The sequence below is a fragment of the Pyrus communis genome, chromosome 15, assembly GCF_041283825.1.
Source record: "Pyrus communis isolate YQ-2024b chromosome 15, ASM4128382v1, whole genome shotgun sequence".
NCBI lineage: Eukaryota > Viridiplantae > Streptophyta > Magnoliopsida > Rosales > Rosaceae > Pyrus > Pyrus communis.
The window spans coordinates 34,539,830-34,557,554 of NC_142579.1; the positions used below are offsets into that span (position 1 = coordinate 34,539,830).

At 38.1% G+C, this 17,725-nt stretch overlaps 3 protein-coding genes across 4 annotated transcripts; all 3 read right to left on the reverse strand.

Moving 5' to 3' along the window:
- Positions 1-2: 2 nt before the first annotated feature.
- On the reverse strand, positions 3-4,111 carry FCLY (farnesylcysteine lyase). Its single transcript, XM_068476740.2, has 5 exons — positions 3,483-4,111; positions 3,223-3,396; positions 1,241-1,600; positions 947-1,122; positions 3-474 (listed from the first exon to the last, which is right to left on the reverse strand). Exons 1-5 carry the CDS (start codon positions 4,008-4,010, stop codon positions 210-212), a joined length of 1,503 nt encoding a protein of 500 aa, XP_068332841.2. The 5' UTR covers positions 4,011-4,111; the 3' UTR covers positions 3-209.
- A 2,374-nt stretch (positions 4,112-6,485) lies between these two features.
- On the reverse strand, positions 6,486-10,622 carry LOC137732875 (F-box family protein). Its single transcript, XM_068472136.2, has 4 exons — positions 10,130-10,622; positions 8,002-9,877; positions 7,821-7,890; positions 6,486-6,953 (listed from the first exon to the last, which is right to left on the reverse strand). The coding sequence occupies exons 1-3, from the start codon at positions 10,158-10,160 to the stop codon at positions 7,863-7,865; spliced, it is 1,935 nt and encodes a 644-aa protein (XP_068328237.2). The 5' UTR covers positions 10,161-10,622; the 3' UTR covers positions 6,486-6,953; positions 7,821-7,862.
- A 527-nt stretch (positions 10,623-11,149) lies between these two features.
- On the reverse strand, positions 11,150-15,193 carry LOC137735758 (protein kinase STUNTED). Of its 2 annotated transcripts, XM_088684949.1 has the most exons (11): positions 14,936-15,193; positions 14,604-14,826; positions 14,390-14,472; positions 14,051-14,303; positions 13,218-13,904; positions 12,878-13,126; positions 12,615-12,778; positions 12,456-12,532; positions 12,236-12,383; positions 11,870-12,019; positions 11,150-11,757 (listed from the first exon to the last, which is right to left on the reverse strand). In XM_088684949.1, exons 2-11 carry the CDS (start codon positions 14,785-14,787, stop codon positions 11,521-11,523), a joined length of 2,232 nt encoding a protein of 743 aa, XP_088541075.1. In that variant the 5' UTR covers positions 14,788-14,826; positions 14,936-15,193; the 3' UTR covers positions 11,150-11,520. The 2 variants fall into 2 exon arrangements, with proteins under 2 accessions (XP_088541075.1, XP_068331307.2); XM_068475206.2 differs by lacking the exon at positions 14,936-15,193 and having other exon boundaries at positions 14,604-14,924.
- Positions 15,194-17,725: the final 2,532 nt, after the last annotated feature.

A 17,725-nucleotide genomic window follows, 5' to 3' on the forward strand; every position in this document is an offset into this window, starting at 1 on the left:
AATGCAAGAAAAAATTGGACAATTCTTCAGTTTCCTGATTAACGAAATTTACAGATCAATGTCCCATGTCTCCATAAACTCAGTTGAAACTTGCTCCAAGTTATAGTACAGGCTTATTTTGGCCTAACATATTATTACACATATGACACTGCCACCCGATCTTAATTACATCCGAAACCAAGGACTGGACTGGAGATCACAAACAGAATTCACAGATCTACATGAACATCCCCTCCATCGCCTTTGGAGCTCAAGCTTGGCAAACTTAAAGGTACAACGCTAGAAAATCTTGATAGGATGAGTCTTGCAACATTCTCAGCTGCAACAGCGCTCGTCTCCATTGTACTTGCTGCATTCTCAAAAGCATTCACGTAGTACAAATGCTGACCATCCAAAATAAACGGTGCAAATACTTCAGGAGCTGTATAATGAGGGTATGCACCCCAATTTATTCGAATTGTCTCCGTCCTCACACTAGTAGTTGCACAAGAAAACCAATAATCAGTATTTATTTAAAGGATCAAGGGCCTCATGAACAAGATGACGATTCCAAAGGAAAATTTGATAGTTGTTAGAGAAAGGTCACTCAAACATTCTGCTTGTATCCAAGCAAAATCAAAAAGATAAAAATACAGAACAAACGTTACCCATATTACTACTTGACTCTAAAAACAAATAGACTAGACGAGCATAAAGATTTTAGTGCAGTACACACCCTTGAGTTTGCTTGACCCTAGGCTCAATTTTAATGCAGTACACAAACAAGGCATGTCTAAGGTTAATCAGTTTTAATTCCATTTGCTAGTTGAATCTTGGTTCAATCACAGAAGAGGAAAACTGAGGAAACTCTGAGGGTGGAATATGTATGTCAGTATGTCAAGCACCCTATTCTCTTTTGCTGTATCCAGAAAACGAGTGCTCGCTATTTAGAAAACTAGACTGTTACCTGAAGATACTATCTAGGATTGCATCTGCCATTGGTTTACGAGAGAATATCTTGTAAGTGAAATCTTTCTCATCATGTTGCTTCAGAACTGATATACTTGAGAATGGAAGATCAGGAATCTCAATAGTGCCAACCAATTCCGGGATTTCTGCCACAGAATTCAGGCCAAAATATACCTTGCCCCAAAAAACAAAGAATAATAAATAGGGATAGCATAAAGATTAAACCCAAAATCATACGTAACTGAAAAAAATAAGCATACACACATGATTTTTAGCAATGCTGGTTACTTACAGGATTTAAGAGGCCCCTAACAAAAGTTGCATGCGTGTGTTGCAATTCTCTCTTAGGGATGGAGATTGGAGGATTAAACTTGAGACTCAACTCATCTAGAGGTGAAGCAACCACTGCTATGTCACATGTATAACTGTTCCGCAGGGTGGAATTAAGCTCATAATATTCTCCATTTGACGAAATGGACTCTATCTCTTCTTGAAGGTGCAATTCAACATCAGAACGATCAATCAGTCCGGCAGCCATCTGCCAGTTCCCTCCTTTGATGGCCCACAATCCTCCGCCTGATCCTGCCAATGAAACTGCACCAGCAAGTCCACTCATACTGACACTTTGGCCATAATTGATTCTTGTGATGACCTGAAGAATTCAGCAGAGTGCTAAGTTCTAATGGGAATTTTGAAAAACTCAAAAGACTGCTGCACTTTATTTTATTTTGTTGTTTTTTAGCAGAAGACTGCTGCACTTATAAACCAATTCCATAGTTCAGCATACCAAAATTTCAACAAACCAAGAGTTTCCTTAAGTTGAAATGAAGTAGAACCTCTCCAGGCACCCATGACACATGCTTTTGTTTCCATATACACTGATATAAAGATAACCAGAAAAAAAAAGCGAGAAGCCCTATATGCTAAGAAAACTAACGTATAAGAACAACAATAACAATTTTAGACTAGGGAAAAAAAATGGCATGCCCTATATCCAGCGAAATGTAAACTGAGCATTTATCTAATCCTCATCCAGGATACGGTATATTATACACAAATGAGGGGGAAAAAATCAGAATCAAATAAAGTACCTTTGAAACTTGAGGCTATACATCCATTGTTCTTAATTGCTTGTCTTGCAAAACTATATCCCACCAAAATCCACAAGATATCATCATAAACCACCAAAATGACATTTACAGTTCTAATCTGAGTATGCTTCAAAGTTATGATCCCATCCATGATGACAAAGTTTTAATAAAACATTGAAACAATTTGTGCCGATTCTGTGAAATTTGAAGATGCATGGATCTAAAACCACTCATAACAGAGCACAAAAATCCTCTTTTGGCAAGTTTTTAATATCTAGATTTGATAACAATGTGGAAAACATGCAGCACAGCTTGGTAGCACCTTCTTTTTTCGATTACAAGATCTCGCAGGTCTCTCTATTCCTATATAATACTTCAACTGGGCATTAATGAGGGCCCAATGAAATCAATTCAAATTGAGGGCATGAAAAATCTTTTATTTAATGAGACTTTATGCATGGAAGTAAGATAACAGGGGCGCCAAAAAAGAAAGAACCTTTTCTACTCCTTCCTATATCTACTTTTTGCACAAGATATCATACTATATATTGCAAACAAAAGACAAGATCACAGAAGCTCGCTATCATTGAAGTAGATTCACTTCAATGGTAGTCGTTTAGGGGTGAGGATGAGACTTATTTCCCACTTGCCGACCATACACCTCAAATAAAAAGTTTTTTATTTACTTTTTGCACAAGATATCGTACTAACTATTGTAAACAAAAGATATGCTCAGCAGAAGCAAACTGCCATTGAAGTAGATTTCTTCCCCACTCTTATTTAGTTATAAGCAGTGAAATTTTTAACTGAAATATTTTGGTGATGTTTCTTCCTTTTACTATTTTTTGTTTTGTTTTGTTTATATGAAACAGACGACACTTCTGGATTTAGAAACCCCACCCCAGTAACCATGTCTCGAAATAAGCATAGAGAAAAAATGAAATATTTGGGTGATGTTTCTTCTTTATACTATAGTATCTACAAGCTACAGAAGCTCCAATACACTTGTGTAACATGAATTTAAATTCTAAACAGTCAACGAACTTGCGGAGAAGTACCAATATGTTTGTTAAAATCAAATTATCAATCATGTTAAGTTGAAAGCATAGAATCCGAAGTTAAAAGAAGTGAAACTATTGATAATTGCAATCCACTAAAGAAAGCTGGGGACTTTAGTTCTTACAGTGACAAGCTCTTGTATCAAGAGGGGAGACAGTCCGGCATCGGCCAGTTCGACAGCCAAAGTGGTGGTGGTGAGATTGTACAAACCAGCCCATTTGAGCATCTCATCCACCGTCTCGAAAACGGGTCTCGTCTCAAAGCTTTCATAATACTTGCAGAACTTGTTTACAGCAGTCTGCACCACACAAAGAAATTCACCAAATTCAATAACAAAACCCTAAATTAAAACTCAATAAATAAACCATTTATTTAGTTTTATACCTCAACAAATTTGTCCATCCTGATAAGGGAGTAGCCGTATCTGAAGAGCATGAGGAGTGAATTGGCAAGCGAAACAATCTTATCGATAAAGGGAAACTCTGATTTGAAGCTCAGAGTCTTGAACACAAACTTACGGCCGTCCCAAATTCCAAAAGCAGAAGAGGAGGATTCGTCGGAGGAGGAGGGGCTATGGACGGCGAGGTTGAGGAGCTTGGAGTAGTTCAAAGCGTGCAGGTTCCTGGGGTGGAGAATGGAAGCGCCAGCCTCGAAAATGTGGCCGGAGACGTTGACGGTGGCCATGCGACCACCGACGACGGGGTTGCGCTCGAAGATCCGGACGGTGAAGTTGAGATGAGGGGGGGAGTAGCGGCGGAGGAAGTGGGCCACGGAGGAGCCACCGATGCCACTGCCGATGATGCAGACAGTAGAAGCCGAGTCAACAGCATTTGCATTTGCATCTGATAGGAGGAGGAAGAGGGGGAGGAGTGAGAAAATGAAGGTGGTTGTGGGAGTTGACGACGACGACATGACTGAGGGAGGATGAGATTTATGAAAATTTCTTCTTCTTTCTCTAGTTAATAACTATATAGTTACATACTTGTACTGTACAAAACCACAGTACAAAACATAGTCCAAAACGGTCTATCTAACCCAAGCGTCAAATATCACAACTTGCATGGTACGGGACATGATCGAGAAAGAGGATCCACCAAATCCTCTCAACCCACTAATTCGGATCATTGAAATTTGATTTAACGGTTAAAGTTATTATAAGTTTTAAAAAGTCTTCTGTTTGTAATCATTGGATTAAATTTCAAGAATGCGTATTGATAGATTGAGAGGATTTGATCGAAAGGATCTGAAAATGATCCATTTCCTCGAGAAAGTGCTTCAAGTGCCGTTTCGTGTTGCTACACGTGTGTTGCACTACGTATTAATTAGGAATTTAAAGACGAGTTTTAAGACTAAGTTGTATGTCTAGCGTAAAAGAGTTGAAAAAGGGGGCAAAAGGAATGTGACCGAAATGAAACTAGAGCCATGGTAAAGGAAATGAGGGTCCTCTTCTTGAAAACTTGTATTTATATGTTGGATAATATTTGAGTACTCGTTGAAAGTATTCAATTTACTAACTTCATGATGTGGCTAATGAGAATAGTTTGTCGTCTTATTTAAAGAGTGTGTATTCAATTGAGATTTTTAGAGATTTTAATATTTTTATAAAAAAAATTATGAAGTTTAATAGATTTCAAGGGATTTTATACAAAACTTTGAGTAAATTCTCTCAAATTCTCAGGAGAAGATGTGAGATTTAAGAATGCTACAATATAGTACAAAATCTCTTTAATTCCCTCGAATTCCCCAATTATTTAAATCCTTTAAACTTCAATTTCTAATTGAATACATTTAGAACGTTCAAAATTCTGATTGAATACACCTAAATTTAAAAAAATCATTCAAAAATTTCAATCATAAAGTTTTCAATTTGTAATTTAGCATTTAACCATACAAAAGTAAAGCAAAGCAAACCTTCGACCTCCTTACAATTGATCCAACACAAACAAATTTAATACAATTCGTTACGGTCGAAAACGAAAATTTCAATCTCACCTGCACCCCTTCCCTTGTATTGTTATTCATATATGTAGAAAACACAAGTATCTTAGATCCAAGTTAGATGCACAGTCCTGTCGTACATACCACTTTAGATGGTTTCGACTCGTAGGTGACCCGCAATTATTCGCACAGTCTTCACGTGATCGTAGCACTTAAGCGTATTTATTTACACCCAGTCATGTCGTACAGACCACTTTAGGTGGTTCCGACTCATGTGCAGGTATAGTTAGTGAGTTAGGGATTTGAGCTCTAGATTCAGCCGTACAAGTCACGTTAGGTGACTCCGGCTGACATGTTACTTGCATTGATTGACATTACCTGGGTTACTGACATTTTATGTGGAGGCATTCGACATAGCATATTTCTGAACATGTTTTTGATATATGTGTATATTCTATTTTCTGGGAAACTATACAAGTTTTACGGCGAGGTGTTAGAACTTTTGATAATGAAATGATTTTGAAAAACTTTGTTTTTGCCCACTCACACTTTCTATTTTGCGCCCCTTCAGGTTCTAGTTAGAAGCAGCTTTAGTGGTTCACGAGGACTTGACGGTGGTCTGACAGAACATCACAAGTGTAGGATCACCTTTGGGTGTTGTGTAATTAATATTCGCTCTTCTGGACTGCACTTAGGCTTTTTGTGCTCTGATTATGTTTATCCCACTTAGTCTCACACTAGTGTGTTACTTTAATTAGTTTATTTAGTAGTTTGATTTTTATGTATTTGTACTTTTATTATTATCTTTTGCTTCCACACTGTGCACATGGCTACATCACCTTCACGTGACGGTCAGCACACCTTGATTTCGGTCGGGATGTGTCATGTGTTGCACTACGTATTAATTAGGAATTTAAAGACGAGTTAAAAGACTAGGTTGTATATCTAGCGTAAAAGAGTTGAAAAAGGGGGGCAAAAGGAATGTGAACGAAACGAAACCAGAGCCATGGTAAAGGAAATGAGGTCCTCTTCTTGAAAACTTGTATTTATATGTTGGACGGTATTTGAGTACTCGTTGAAAGTATTCAATTTACTAACTTCATGATGTGGCTAATGAGAATAGTTTGCCGTCTTATCTAAAGAGTGTATTCAACTGAGATTTTTAGAGATTTTAATATACTTATAAAAAAAATTATGAAGTTTAATAGATTTCTAGAGATGAGATTTGAGAATGCTACAATATAGTTACAATATAGTATGAAATCTCTCTCATTCTCTCGAATTCCCCAACTATTTAAAATCCTTTAAACTTCAGTTTTTAATTGAATACATTTAGAACGTTAAAATTCCTTCAAAATTCTGATTGAATGCACCGAAATTTAAAAAAATCATTCAAAATTTTGAATCATAACTTTTCAATTTGTAATTTAGCATTTAACCATACAAAAGTAAAGCAAAGCAAACATTCGACCTCCTTACAATTGATCCAACACAAACAAATTTAATACAATTCGTTACGGTCGAAAACGAAATTTTCAATCTCACTTGCACCCCTTCCCTTGTATTGTTATTCATACATGTAGAAAACACAAGTATCTACCTACCTACCCAGTACCCACCATCAACTTTAAGCTCCTTTCAAAGTTGTAAAAGGCAAGACGGAGGGGGTATAGTGGCAGAATCATTTACATGGGCAAACTATTGTCCATAGACATGTACTGTTTTAAACATAAAAGAAAAATAGTAAACATCACCTCTATGTCATCCAAGAGAAAAGACTTGAAGATGAAATTAAGGACATCGAATTTGCGTATTCCGGCCATTATTAGCAGCTGAGAAATTCTTAGCCTCGCGTGTGTATCAAGTAATCAAGCAATGCAGGTACAATATCTGTTCAGTCTCTACATCATGCGTCGCCTGTCAAAAAGAAACACGTAACCCTCACCTCAGAAGAACATTAAATCAGTACTTTACAATGAAACAAACTTTGTCTAGTCTCAATTCATAGAAAACCATTTCATGACAGATAGAGATTGGTCTATTACAAGATTGTTAAGGCTTCGAAATAACTATGCCACGCATCAGGAGCCTAATGCATGAGACAGTTTCTTTTTTTGGTCAAAAGGTGCATTTATAAACGCAAAAGGCAAAAGAAAGAAACGGATGCAAACATCTCCAACTAGGAGAAGAGACGCTAAGTTTTTACATGAGGCAGCCGCAGGAACAAGTTCCACAGAGTAAAGGCAAAGCTCCCAAACCAACAAGGTTCCAAAAGTCAACCTAAACCTTTTCAACCTTTTTCCCCTAATTTCTATTCACACAACAATCCAAGAAAAAAAGGTCCGAACCTAGTGACATTCTGTTATTATACAATTCTAACCCGTATTATACTCCTAGGTAAGCACCCTTGGAAAATACTCCTCTTTTCCTTGCACAATTAAGGTTGAGGAATACATGCTTTCTTGAAAATGTGTTTTTACAATTATACAACAAAAACAGTTATGCACAATTCAAGTCTTCATACAGTATAAGTGAAAAAAAACTATAAATAAATTGAACGTTTAGACAAACTCATAATTGAAAACTTCAATACAAAAATGTTGTATCTGAAATCTGAAATGGTTTCCTCCTTAAGTTACCAAAAACAGGGAAACACACACACACAAAGCCCAAGTTTGTAGTCTTGGTTTCTTAGCGATGACTAATAAATCCTGGTGTAATATAGTAATAGATACAATTGTCAGTTTAAAGATTGTTTTTTATATTTTTGCTTTTACTACTTACCCGTCCTGCTTACGCAAAAGCCTCATCTATAGTGATCAGAGTTCACCTAGGGGTGTCAGACTGCTCCTGCCTGTTTGCATAGAGTTCAAGAAACAATATAAGCATGGTGATGAAATCGATTATTTAGGTGCATGGGGAAGACAAAAGCATCATGAGCACATCCAGAGGAGGCAAGGCATACCTTGTTGACACCCACGAAGTTGAGATGCTTGGGAACTCAGCAAACACATTTGAGTAAGACTTGGTTAAGTATGAAAAGTTAGCAATTGGAGGTAGCGCAGGCACCCTTTCACCTTTTTTCAAAAGCTCTTGCAAGTCCAACCTCTGCAAAGTCAAGACAGCCCTGGACTCCTTCCAAATGAAGGCAAGTTGACCATCCTCAAACACAAAGAGGGAACCGGGTTTCGAGCCAGGGTATCTAAAACCATACCCATTGGCAATACCCTCACCTTTAAAAGCATGATTAACATTCACGGGATGGGAATCAGCATCAGTATCCCAAGGGAATGGATCCAATGAAGGTTCATCGATATTTACTATAAACATGGCTGAGCCATTAGGGTGTAGAACATAGTGGGTACCCTCTAATATTTTGGTTGCAATTAGAAACTGTTGCCCCTCGCACTCTTCATAAGAAAGCAAAAGGAAGAAGAGAGCCTTTCCAGGCTTGTCTTTGGTCGGCCTCCCGGGAGGCCACCCAAAAGTGCCTCCCCATAAACCAGCATACTCTTGCTCAGCAGTTGGGATCCGCAAAGGCAATTTGTATAGGGCAAAGCGACTTTCATGCATGTTTGGCCATGCTCGATAAGAAGATAACTTCACAGTGGAAGCATGTAAAGTCAGTTCTATTGTATCACCTGATTTCAGAAAATCCTGAAGGGATGCATACTTACTCTCACTGCTGGAAGAACTATTCTTTGAATTACCATTGACAGAGATTGACTTTCCCAGCATCTGATTGATGCTATCCTTAAAGTACCTGCCAAGACTTCTCCTCCTGTTGCATTGTCTGTGGCCATCATCCTCATTGATAGAACTTTGCGAACCACTTGACTGATCAAGACAAGATCTGATCTCACTTAACCGCAGTTGAGTGGGATTCGGAGGAAGCAGATTACTTTCCTTCAAATCCATCTGATATCCACCAAGTTTACGCATTTGAAAAAGCAATGATCTTCGTTCCAATAAGAGCGCTGTACCAATCTGAGTGTTCTCCCCACTACCCCTCAACCTTGGAAAGAGTGGCCCAATTGCTGCATCGGGAACCTTTAGACGGATTTGGTTCATGAAAACCTCAAGCAATTTTCTCCTGTCACTGAAAGCCAAACGACTGAAGGGCACTGAAGTCTCACTCTGCTGAAACACCCTCTGTGACCTTGAAAGTTCACTATTCGACCTACAAATCTTCCTTGACAGCTCCTTATCTGAGTCATTAACAAAACTCTTGCCGTGCAACAATTCAACCCCATTTTTATGGGGTCTAGGCTCGATCTCAAGCAACAGAACATTGCATGACCTGCCAACAGGTTTCACAAAACCAGGATAGACATAGTCCTGTCCCTTGTCCCTTCCATGTAGAAAAAAGGACGAGGAACCATCAGAATCACCAATAATTTCAAATACAGGAGCCCAGAGAAGAGGGCCATCCTCAATGCCTAACGGGCCGAGTTCTTGAGGTATAATGCGGCAGCCAACAACGGAAACAAAACCTGGCATGACATAGACTACATTGCCAAGCTCTGGATTCTGGTGAACCCAAATTCCCATGAGAGGCTGAACACTACAGAGAAAGCGGCAAAGCGCCTTGAAAGATGAGACGGCTTGACGCCAGACAAGAAGGTCTTGGAGAGGTACAATTCCAAGCATCTGGCATTGGGTGAGCCAGACCTTATCGGAGTAAACGAGTTCAGAAAAACTCCGGCAGCAAAGACCGAGATTACAAATGTCCCGAGGTGAAAGGGAGCAGATGACAATGGAAAACACATCATCTGGCAGACGCAGAAGCCAGCTGGAGCTACAGGATTCCGACGACATGACCGTCACCGACGGACCATTCACTGTCAACAACAAATTCAACACACAGGCAAAGCTACAATCAACCTATCTTTACATCTAACATACATGATTTACATATATATATATATATATATATATATATATATATATATGCATAGTCTGCGCAATTCACGATTCACAAAATTCAAAAAACTAAGAAGCAAAATTGTGAAACAATCAGTAACAAATTCCTTCAAGACACTCCCTTTCTCACCAATTAAGAAGAAAAAAGAAGACAAGTTCACGGATCAGACCTGAAGCTGAAGTGGGTTTGCCTTCACTCATTGAAGCGCCATCTCTGAATTGAGAGAGAGAGAGAGAGAGTAGGAACTAGGAAGGAACAAAATTAAAAAAATGGGGGTAATTTTCAGAGCTTCCAAATCTGCATCGAACAATCGGAATAGGATGAGGTCAAATATCTCGTGGAATCAAAGCCGATCGAGTCAGCCACCCAATACTGAATTTGAATGGTGGTGAGCGAGCTTCAAGCCTAAAGCCCAAAAGTCCATGCGCGCAGCACACCAGTGCGCGTATGAGAGAGAGAAGAGAGAGACAGACAGAGAGAAGAGAGAGAGAGAGAGAGAGAAATAATATTCCACAATTTCCACAAGGACTGGTGACGGGGGTGGTGTAGGTAGTAGACTCCAATGATTCTTGACTGATTGACCCCTCCCGTGTCCCAGTGTGGAATAACAGTCTGATTCCTACAACCATCGTGTTGGGCAGATGGGCCATGCCCACGCCCTTGCTGTGGGACCGTGGGTGGACGTGGTTACTTTTGATTCGGTTCGAGCAAAAAATACAGAAAGGATGATTTTTTTTCTTTCTCTTATTATCTTTTTCTTTATACTTAGCCGGTTTCGAAGTTAAAATTTTATATTAATTTTTTTATAAAAATAATAAAACAAAAAACAAGATGTAAGAGGACGGGAGGAAAAAGATAAGAATATAAAGAGAGAATCTTATTCCAAAAATATAACCAAATCAATTAGCATTTAACAATTTAGTTTTAACTAATATTGTCATTGAAATCGAGTCAAACAAAATTATTGTAATTTCGGTCAGTTTAAGTCTATTCAATGTATCAACAGTAAGATCCAAAGCTTTAATTTTCTAAAGATACATGCATCTTACACGTTTCATAGCTGATATGGTCGTCGACATGGTGGTCGGGGTAGTAGATATGGCGGTTGATTTCTTCCCAAGTAATCACCAATGTCTGATCAGACTCGGTGCATTCATGTACGTTTGGCCTTCCGGCCACAATCCTCAAGGATGTTAATTGTTCAGAGCATTACTATTACAAGTAGTGTGAGGAAAAGTTCATAAAGTTCCAAAGTTTATATACACCATATGGAAAACTGCGGTTATTATGCGATATTCTGAGTCTCCTGCCATATTTTCTCTCGTCATTCGCCTCGACAAGTATAACAGAGAGACTCAGAGGACTCGAGGGGCGGTCAGACTGCCATACAACAACTACTAGGTCAAGGAGGAAGTCAGGACTCGAATCTTGCAAACAACCTCTCTTCCAGGACCTAGTTCAAGTGACTCAACCAGCAGGCACTGACTTTGGATGGACAATCACAAAAGGAATTTACAACAGAACCTACTGATACGGTACAATGCGTGTCCAAAAACGTGACTAGTTAAAGCTTGATGAGCGGCTCCATCTGCCTTGCAAGTAATCCTCTAAAGCGATGCTTTGCTCGCCACTGCTAACAGAAACGGAATCATCTTCCAAATCTCGCAGTGCAAGGTTAAGATGGGATTGAATGCTACAAGAAGGTGCTTCTCCATCCACGGCTTCATCTTCTTCTGATACACTCACTTGTCTTGCCCACCTTGTCACTTCTTCATCTCCTTGCAGAAGCTTCAAAACCTAGCAAAAAATGCAAATCACCAACAATTGAATAAATTTGCAGATAAATTAAAAACCAAATAATTAAGTAAAATTCAATGTTGAAAACGAAAGAAAAAAGTACAAGACTTACTACGCTGATATTAGGCCGAAGGCCAGGTGCATGTCTAATACAAAGGTTAGCAGCCAAAATCATTCTCTCAATTTGATCATGATCATAGGCAATACCCAGGCTTGGATCTAGCAGTTGGGCGACGTTCCCGCTCTTCAAAATTGGCTTTGCCTGGAATTAAATTCATTCAAGCTTTATTTTACAGAACCACAACACACTTGATTGTAAAGAAACATTTGCTGGACTCTGAAACAGAAAATCCACTTTCTTTCTTGAAGGAAATGTACCATTCCATTTAATATTACATATCCGAAACGACTAAAATATTAGAAGACTACGCACACAAATATTTCCATGTCCCAAGTTTGCACAGAGGTGAGGACTTACCCACATCACCAGACTTTCCTGGCCCTTTGGGTCCTTACTGAAGATTGGTTTTCTCCCAGAAAGAATCTCAAGGACTACGACTCCAAATGCATAGACATCAATTTTATCACTCACTTTGCCATGCATGAAGTATTCTGGAGCCAAGTAACTGTCACAGTAAAGAAGAGCGTTAGCAAGAATACCAAATGGTGAAACTATATACTAAAAGACCACTACTCACCCAAATGTTCCTGCCACATCTGTGCAGCTAATATCGGTTGACACTGATGCCGAACAAGCAAGTCCAAAATCTGAGAGCTGAAGAACCAATATATAAAAGTTGATCAGCAGAGGAAGCTTCAAATGATTAACAAGAAATACTAAGGTTACAGCACAGAACCTGCGGCTCGAAATCATCAGAAAGAAGGATATTGGAAGACTTCACATCCCTGTGAATTACAGGTTCTTCACAACCATTGTGTAGATAATCAAGTGCCTCCGCGACACCTATCGCCACATTATATCTCTGCTTCCAACCAAATGCATTTGCATCCTTCTTATTACCTTGATCAGAAAATTGTGCTTCATGAGTTAAGAAAATTGACAACAGAGAAGCAAAACATTTGTCAATACTAATGAGATAGACCTTGAACAATTATTTACCATGGAGGTTCTCTTCTAAGCTTCCTCTTGAAATAAAATCATAGACCAAAAGTAAATGGTTCTCCTCGAAACAAAATCCAACTAGGGAGATTATGTTCTTGTGGTTTAAAGATTTGATTATCTCAATCTCATGAACAAACTCTTTTAATATATCTCCAGATGGCTTCAGGATTTTCACTGCCCACTCCTTTCCATCTAAAGGACACCCTCTATAAACATAACTACTGCCACCTTTACCAACCATGTTCTCTGAAACATGCGAGTTAAAATTTGTGAGAATAACATCCCGCTTGAAGTACACTTAAAACCAGAATCATAAAATTAGGGAAAGGAAACAAACCAGGAATGAAGTTGGATGTTGCTGACAAAAGCTCCTCGTAGCTAAACAATCTACAACTGGATGATAATTTCTTACATGAATCCACAAATTCTTCAGGAAGGGGGTCATTGCCATGGTTAGGGAATAGAGGAGAGTAGATTGCATCCGGCTCAAACGGCACAATTGCTCCACTTATTCCATCCAGCACGGAAGAAGAATCTTCACCATGGCAAGAATTATTCTGTTTCTGATCAGGATAGATTACAGATGAAGTATGCCAGCTCAATGGTCTCAGGACCCATCGAAAAACAGATGTCTTTTTCCCAGATTTCTCCACGTGTTGCCGCTTTGGCAAAAAGGCCTGACGTATAAGCGACCAACCAGGTTTCAAACACTGTGAATCTTGAAGCTTGAAAGAGTTTGAAGCGATGTCTAGTCTTTGGATTGGTACCAAAGCCAATGAATTGTCTTCAACACCTTCCGCTGGCAACTCATCTGCCAATTTAGTCCCAGAATTGTCCAGCAAAACTGGATCTCCAACACAAGTCTCACAATTTATCTGAAGGGTTTTCTTTCCACACCTGGAACAGGATTTTCTTACGAAATGTCGACATTGATTTAGTTCAGAATCATTAGGTGCTTTTGCATCCTTGCTCAGCGACTCACCAACCAAGCTAGTATGAACATAGCTCCGGTTCTGACCATTACCTGTTCAACGACATGGGAAATAAGCAAAATAGTTAAGCCTATTACTTGAACAAAACCAAATTTATACCGCAATTATCAAAAAATACAACCTCTAGGCAGCACCAGACTAAAATCAACAAAATCCAGAAGAAGAAAGTTACAAAAACCTTGAAATTGATCTGCAGTCCTATCAGTTCCGACCCTCTTGAACACAATTTTTCCATTATCAACAGCAAAAACAGAGAAATTTTTAGACAATTTTCTCGCACAGTACTTGGCAACGGAAGTCGATGATGATCCAATTCTGTGGTGGGTTTTAGATGTTCCAACAATGGTAGTAGCCGCATGAAATGCTTTTGCTTCCCGAACGAGCAGCTTTCGGACCGAATCGCCTCTACAGACCTTAAGCTTCAGATCAACCTGTTCACAATTGAAGTGCAGTCTCAGCCTCCAAACGAAACAATTAGAATAAGAAGATAGAGAGAATCGCAGTGTGAAATGGGAACCTGCTTCAAGTTGCAGAAACCTTCATAGGCAGAGAGCACAGAGTCGAATGTCTTCACGAGTGAGAGCAATGACGAAGTCCCCTCTGCAACACAAACCAAATTCAACAAAAACCCAAAACCCAAAACCCAAAACCCAAATTCAACAAAAACCCAAAAAACCCAAATCCAATCACGAAAGAAAATCAAAATCCAGAGAGAGAATTAGAGCACAGACCAGAGGTGGCGAGAAGGTGGTCCTCAAGAACATGAATGGCAACGACATTGTCACCAGTCTCCGCCACTTTAACGAGTGCCCACGTCAGCAGTTCCTTGCTGTGTGAGTCTAACTTCACTCCCACCACCACCGTCTTCCCCCCACCACCACCGCCTGCACCGTCTGTTCCACTCAACAACTTCATCTCATCTGCCTCCGACGCCGATTGTGTCCCACTTGCCAGCTGTCAGACAAAAATCAGTTATATTCTTGGGATGCCGATGCGTATGTAGGAAGATGATTCCAGCGAAAGAAACGAATCCAAAATCCAATGGAAATTCAGATGGAATTACGAATTGCGAATTGCGAATTGCGAATTGACAAAACGAATCGTGGTCGGTTGTTGTTGAAGAATGGAGAATGGAGAATGGAGAACGGGTGGGGACGGAGACAGGGTGGGAAATCTTATGCCCACGATATTAGTGTCCGGCCATTTCGGTCTTGCAATTAATTAACCGCAAGAATAAGGGAACATAATTTCTTTTTTCTTTTTTTATTTTTTCTTTTTACTTTTTCCTTTTTCGGACAGAGTTTCTCCTTCTTCCTTTCTTCTGAAAAAAAAAAAAAAAGGTAAGAATATAATATAAATTAAAATAGTACGAGTGCTGGAATCCCATCATAAAAAAAGAAATAAATAATATATATTAATTGAAAACTTTAATTATAAGGTATAATTAGCGTTGTTTATAGATCTGGATTGTGTACCCTTCCCATCCCATACCCTTCATATCCCCTCTTATTTCTATAGTTACGGTTACACCACGTCAATATTTTATATTTCCATTGCTTTTTGTCTTATTATTTCTATAAAAAAATTAATATAAAATATTGACGTAATTTAACCGTGATCACAGAATATAAAAAGAGATGGAAATGGTATAGGATAAGGGGCAGACATTCCAGGCCCATTGTTTATATGTAGGAAAAAGTTTTGGCCAAAGAATGTAGAATGCTCACAAGCTATTATCATGTGCGCACAAACCCATGTGCTATCTACAAACGAATCTCGTCTTCTAGAATTTATTATCTCCGTCCTTAGATAACATCTTATTCTTTTTACTTTAAAGTTTGGTTGAAGTACTTTCAAATCATTAATAGCGTTTTTTTGTAAAAATATTTTTGCAATTAATTTTTAATAAACATCTCAAATATATCATAGAAAGATACTTTTAAGTAATTTTTTTCAAGAATGGTGCTATTTTTAAAAAACACTTAAATACTTTTGGAATCCAAAATCAATTTTATCAAAAGCATTTTCAGTCATTTTAAGTGTACTTTTAAACGAGCCCTATATGTATGTTCTAATATCCCACATCGCCCAGGGGAATGAATTTTGTAAGCCTTATATGTATATTCTCATCTCTACCTAGCACGATGCCTTTTAGGAGCTCACTAGCTTCAGGTTCAGTAGGAACTCCGAAGTTAAGCGAGTTCGCGCGAGAGCAATCCCAGGATGGGTGATCCACTAAGAAGTTCTCGTGTGAGTTCCCAGAAACAAAACCGTAAGGGCATGGTCAGGGCCCAAAGCAGACAATATCGTGTTATGTTGGAGTCGAGCTTGGGATGTGGAATGTGACTTATGTTGCTAACATCCGTATTTACTCCAAATTAACAAGAGATAGTCTAATTTTATTTTTTGGTTTGAGTTTCTACATTTGGTACCATATTTTATGTATTTAATACAATCTCCATTAGAATGATGAAATGGTGATTGTACTACATATATTTCACATAAATTATATCTCGTCGCTAGATGATAATTGTATTAAATACGTATAAATAAGGGTTCTATATCTAAACTACATATATTTCACCGATTGACGCTACTTTTTTTTTATTGTGATCGTTTTAAGTTTGGGTCGAGCCAACCCGTTGTGTATCTCTAAGGTAAACAAGGGTTCTATATCTAAACTACATATTAATATAACCCTTATGTCAACCAAAATTTTATAAAATTATCATTATAACTCTCTAATTAGAAATGAACACAAATAAAACATGAGTAGTAATGTAATTTCATACAACATAAATTTTATTATTTTAAAGCCTCATTTATATGTGATTCCAACATATCTCTAATTAAAAAATAAAAAATAAACCTTTTTCCTTTCTCTCCCCACATCCACGTTCTCTCTCATTTTTTTACTCTCTTATTTTATTTTAAAAATAAAAAATAAAAAAATATTCACACACTTCGATACCTAAATAGTACTATAAGTAATTTTTTAAAATAAAAATATCATTTTCATTAAAAGAGAACAATACCAAAAATATTTTACTCTTTCATTAAAGTAGGTAAAAAAAGCATGATTTTGTCAAGCACGGGATTTGAGTAACAATGTATTCAAAGCAGGGTTTCCTACAATTATTCGGCCAACCATTCACCGTTCACAATGCCAAGACAAAAGTAGCGTCAATCGGTTTCCAAAAAAATAAAAATAAAAAGTAGCGTCAATCGTTGTGACAAAGAGAATCGACTCAATGGGATATTAAAGTTAAAACTATTCAAAGTACAAACAAAAACATAAATAAATAAATAAACAAATAAAAAATCAAATGACGCCACAGATCACAAGGCAACAAAACAAGGAACAGGTTTTGATTTAAGGATCAGAATCCTTTTAAAAACTGAGTCTGCTGAGCAGACAATCGTGATATTTGAAATTTGATCCAACGGCTACAATTATTATAACTTTTAGAAGATCTCCTGTTTATAGCCGTTGGATCAAATTTCAACAGCCGTAATTGCCTTATAAGCAAGTTCAGTTTTTTAAGATCAGGAGAGGATCCTGATCCTTGATTTAATTAGGTTAAGCTGTGTCCGTGTGCAAACATGTGTAGTATTGGTGGTGGGACATTTGGTTGTTTGGTAATGGAGACAAGTTAATTAATGCATACCATTAGATTCTCCCTTTAGCTTTAGATCGAGAAATTTTCCAATATGATTGGCACACGAGATGGTATATCACGTATTAAATTAGTTTTGTCTTACCAATACCATGTGGTATGGTAACAGTACGTCTTCCCTTTTGACAACCTACATTTGGAGGAATTTCAACGAATTTCACATGTTCATCTAACGC

Coding starts and splice junctions, on each gene's coding strand:
- FCLY (XM_068476740.2), bottom strand. CDS start 4,010: ATGTCGTCGTCGTCAACTCCCACAACCACCTTCATTTTCTCACTCCTC. Junction 3,397..3,482: donor GGATGGACAAATTTGTTGAG/GTATAAAACTAA, acceptor TGTGTGGTGCAG/ACTGCTGTAAACAAGTTCTG. Junction 1,123..1,240: donor TTAGGGGCCTCTTAAATCCT/GTAAGTAACCAG, acceptor TTTTGGGGCAAG/GTATATTTTGGCCTGAATTC.
- LOC137732875 (XM_068472136.2), bottom strand. CDS start 10,160: ATGAGTGAAGGCAAACCCACTTCAGCTTCAG. Junction 9,878..10,129: donor CAAACCCACTTCAGCTTCAG/GTCTGATCCGTG, acceptor TGTTGTTGACAG/TGAATGGTCCGTCGGTGACG. Junction 7,891..8,001: donor ACTTCGTGGGTGTCAACAAG/GTATGCCTTGCC, acceptor CTATGCAAACAG/GCAGGAGCAGTCTGACACCC.
- LOC137735758 (XM_088684949.1), bottom strand. CDS start 14,787: ATGAAGTTGTTGAGTGGAACAGACGGTGCAGGCGGTGGTGGTGGGGGG. Junction 13,905..14,050: donor GACTGCAGATCAATTTCAAG/GTTTTTGTAACT, acceptor GTCGTTGAACAG/GTAATGGTCAGAACCGGAGC. Junction 12,384..12,455: donor GATGTGGCAGGAACATTTGG/GTGAGTAGTGGT, acceptor TTACTGTGACAG/TTACTTGGCTCCAGAATACT.